Here is a 3,625-nt window from a genome sequence, read left to right as displayed (position 1 = left end):
GGCCACTAGCTGGCTTTGTTCCGGATAGAACCGCGCTTCGAGACAGTTCTTTCCCATCGCGGTCCTCAGCGACCATGGGCCACCGTCATGGATCCTGAGCAAAGCTTGGCAGCTTTCCACAATCTGCCACCGCCCTCTGCGCCCTGCCCGGCCACCACCTGGGTTCCTCGGCTTGGAGCCACTCCCCAGGAGAGGAAGCTCCTTGCGGCCGTATGCCCGCACCCCCGCCCAGGGGCCCCGCAGAAGGCGCTGGGTTGGGCGGCACCGCCGGCTACTTGCACGCAGCACAGAGCGCGCCGTGCTGTGCCGGGCCGGGCCGGGCCCGTGGCGGGGGCGGCGGCGGCGGCCGGGAAGGCTATGCGCTCGGCCACCGGCGTGCAGGCGGCCTCCTGGCCCGGTGCCTCATTTCCTCCCGGGTGCGGGGGAGCGAGGCTGCAGGTGCGCGGCGAGGGTCGAGCGGGCCGGGAAGGCAGCTGGAGGCCGCGTGGGGTGGGGGCTGGGCGACACCGCTGTCCTGGTGCAGCGCACTGGGACCCGGGCCTCCCCACCGCTGCCCGCCGGGATGCGGCTGGGAACTAGCTCTGGACCCCGGGCGGGGCAGGGAAACGGTGAAGCCCAGTGAGACACGGACTCGAGCCACCCCCAATACTCAACCCCACGCCACCACCTCCCGTGGGTTGCCGCGGGTTCGAATTGCTCCATCCCGCACGCCTCCCGCGTGTAGCCCACACTGGACGAGTAAGCTAGCCCAGCAGGCCGGCCCCGCCCGCTCCCACGCCTGGACCTGTCTGTGCGACCAGGGCTCCCCTGCAGGCCCCGCCTCCCTCAGTCTGGCCAATCCCGTACGATCGTGACAGAGAGGCTCGCTGGCCCCGCCCCCCCCGCGGCCCTCCCCACCCGCTCCCAGGCCCAGACTGGTCTGGTCCGGCTGCTCCCGCGGATTGGCTCCGCCCCGCGCAGCGCGCGCAGCCTGTGGAGCCCGCGTCTGTGACGCAAGCGCGACGTAGGAGTGACGCGAGCGCGACCGCTCCCGAAGTGGCGGCCCTACCTCTACTGCGCTCCGAGGGAGCAGTTGCTAACCAGGCCCCGGCCGCCTCCAGCCCTTCGCCGCCCGTCTCCCGGTGGCCGCCATGGACGACTACTCGCTTCTGTCGGACACCGAGCTGGCCGCGGTGCTGCGCCAGTACAACATCCCGCACGGGCCTGTCGTGGGTATGCGGCAGCGTGTGGCGCACGGGACGTCCCCGGAGACCCGCGCCCCGCCCGCGCCCCTGACTGCCCTGCACTCTGTCTGCAGGCTCCACGCGCAAGCTCTACGAGAAGAAGATCTTCGAGTACGAGAGCCAGCGGCGGAGGCTGTCGCCCCCGGACTCGTCCGCCTCCTCTTACCGGTTTTCAGGTGGGGCCCCGCCCCGCCCCGCAGCGCCACCCGCCGCCCCACTCGTTGGAACAGGGCGGGGGCCGCGGGGAGGACGGGGCGTGAGGGCGTGGCGGTGTGTGGGGAGAAGGGAGGGAAGCCCGGGGCCAGCTGCTTCTGTCCCCTTCTCAATTCAGACTTGGATTCGACATCTTCGGGTTCAGGCATGTATGATCTGCCCAAGAAGGAGGACGCCCTGCTTTACCAGAGCAAGGGTAAGTTCGGGGCTGGGCCCGGCCCCTGGGCGTGCGTCTCTGTGACACCATCACTTAGTCCCACCAGAGACCCCCGTCGTTTCCCAGCCCTTATAGTGTTCACGTTAGGGCCACTGGACCAGGTCGGGGACACCAGTGTCTTATTCCTGTTCCCTTCAAAGGCTACAATGATGACTATTACGAGGAGAGTTACCTGACCACCAGGACTTACGGGGAGCCTGAGGCCAAGGGCTTCCGCCAGTCAGCCACATCCCTCTCTGATCTCGACACCTTCCATCACCAGGTGAGTGAGCTGTCGGTCACAGCCGGATGTAGGAAAATCCAAGCAGCTGCTGAGAGCACAGGGTGACTCTTAAGCCTTCAGGTACAGTCAGGACAGAGCTCTTTGGCCCCAGCCAGTCTTGGGGGTCGTCAAAACTATTTGATTAGGGCCTAGGTGTGTAGCTCAATGGTAGAGCACTTGCCCAGAGGTTAGTGCCTAGTACACTCCCCAAAAATTTGATGAGCTGGGTGTGGTGACACACACCTATAAATCCTAGCACCCAGGAGGCTGAGGCAGGAGGATTCCCAGGAGTTTGAGGCCAGCCTGGGCTGCATAGTGAGTTTAAGGCCAGTCTGTACTACATAGTGATACCTCGTCCCCCCCGCCAAAAAAAAAAAAGATAAAAAAATGTGATGAGAGCACACTGGACATGACCTGGTCCTTGCCTGGGATCTGGGCTCTTGTTCTTTCTGAAAATCCTGGGGGAGGAAGGAGGCACAGGCAGCCGGACTAGTCACTGAATGAGCGCCAAGGCCCCAAAGACAACAGGCTGGGAGCCCAGCACAGTTCCAGAGGAGGCAGGTGTCAGTCTTCGAGCAGGGTCAGCACAGGCTGGCCAGGACGTTTGGTCTGGGGTGGGACAGGGCCGTCACTTCCTGCCCAGCTCCTTAGCCAGCTCTCATGTAGGTGCGTGAGGACAGCGTCTTCTCTGAAGAGGACGGCAGAGACAGGTGAGCAGTGCACAGGCCGGGGGCTGCGGCAGACCCGGGACTCAGCCCCCTGGCCCACCTGCTCCCTTGTTCTGCCGCAGGGAGCGCCCTGTCTATGGCCGGGACAGCACCTACCAGAGCATCACACACTACCGACCTGCTTCCAGTGTCTCCAGGGGCTCCCTGGGTCTGTCCTACTACCCAGCGTCTTTCGCCGCTTCTGGATCCTCATCCTCTGCCCAGCCTTCCTGGCTCGCCCGCCGGGCCATCCGGCCTGAAAAGGCAGCCTCTGCGGCGATGGCAGCAGTGGCTCAGGAGCGCCAGGTCCCACTCTGGGGCCAGCTGCTGCTTTTCCTGGTGTTCGCTGCCTTCCTGCTCTTCGTTTACTACTCTATGCAGGCTGAGGAAGGCAGCTCCTTGTGGATGGACCCCTGATGGTCCTGCTCGCAGCCTAGCTGGCTGCCTTAGCAGTGTTCTGGGGGTGGGGGGAGCATCACTGTGTGTTCTAGCATGGGATACTGGGTCACCCAGGGCAGTGCCCGCCCCACCTGCCCCTGCCCTCCTTGGGAGCCTCCCACCCCACTTGCCTCTGAGCCTTGGAACCAGGCTAAGACCTTGTCCTTCTGAAGGGAACATGGTTGTTTTGCATGCCACATCTTGTTCATTGTCACCTGTCAGGGGATTAAGCAAAGGGTGCCCTGACGCTGTTTTCATGGACACACAATAAAAGACTGTTTATTTTTACCATGTCGGCACAGGTCTCTGGTTCCTGCACCGACCTGGTGATGGGCAGTGTCCTGGGTCTCCAGGACCACTGTGTGGCACCTGTCCGGTTGGGTCTGTGTTTTGCTTTGGTCTTGGGAAAGGGAGCAGATGCTACCAATAGCTATGTTTCTGTTTCATTTGTAGGCTATATTTTGCAACTTATTCCCCAGAGTACTTGTGACTATTTACAGACATGAGTACCATATGACAAAGCATGTGGACAGCCAGTTTGGGGACATGGGTGTGGCTGTGTGGA

At 63.1% G+C, this 3,625-nt stretch overlaps 1 protein-coding gene across 1 annotated transcript; it reads left to right on the top strand.

The window, feature by feature from the left end:
* Nucleotides 1–978: 978 nt before the first annotated feature.
* Nucleotides 979–3,351, top strand: Emd (emerin). The gene is made up of 6 exons (XM_005414187.2): nucleotides 979–1,212; nucleotides 1,298–1,399; nucleotides 1,555–1,632; nucleotides 1,794–1,915; nucleotides 2,582–2,625; nucleotides 2,706–3,351. Exons 1-6 carry the CDS (start codon nucleotides 1,131–1,133, stop codon nucleotides 3,037–3,039), a joined length of 762 nt encoding a protein of 253 aa, XP_005414244.1. The 5' UTR covers nucleotides 979–1,130; the 3' UTR covers nucleotides 3,040–3,351.
* Nucleotides 3,352–3,625: the final 274 nt, after the last annotated feature.

The sequence above is a fragment of the Chinchilla lanigera genome, unplaced genomic scaffold (genome assembly GCF_000276665.1).
Source record: "Chinchilla lanigera isolate Chin_1 unplaced genomic scaffold, ChiLan1.0 scaffold00179, whole genome shotgun sequence".
NCBI lineage: Eukaryota > Metazoa > Chordata > Mammalia > Rodentia > Chinchillidae > Chinchilla > Chinchilla lanigera.
This window is presented reverse-complemented; position numbering and strand designations above follow the sequence as displayed.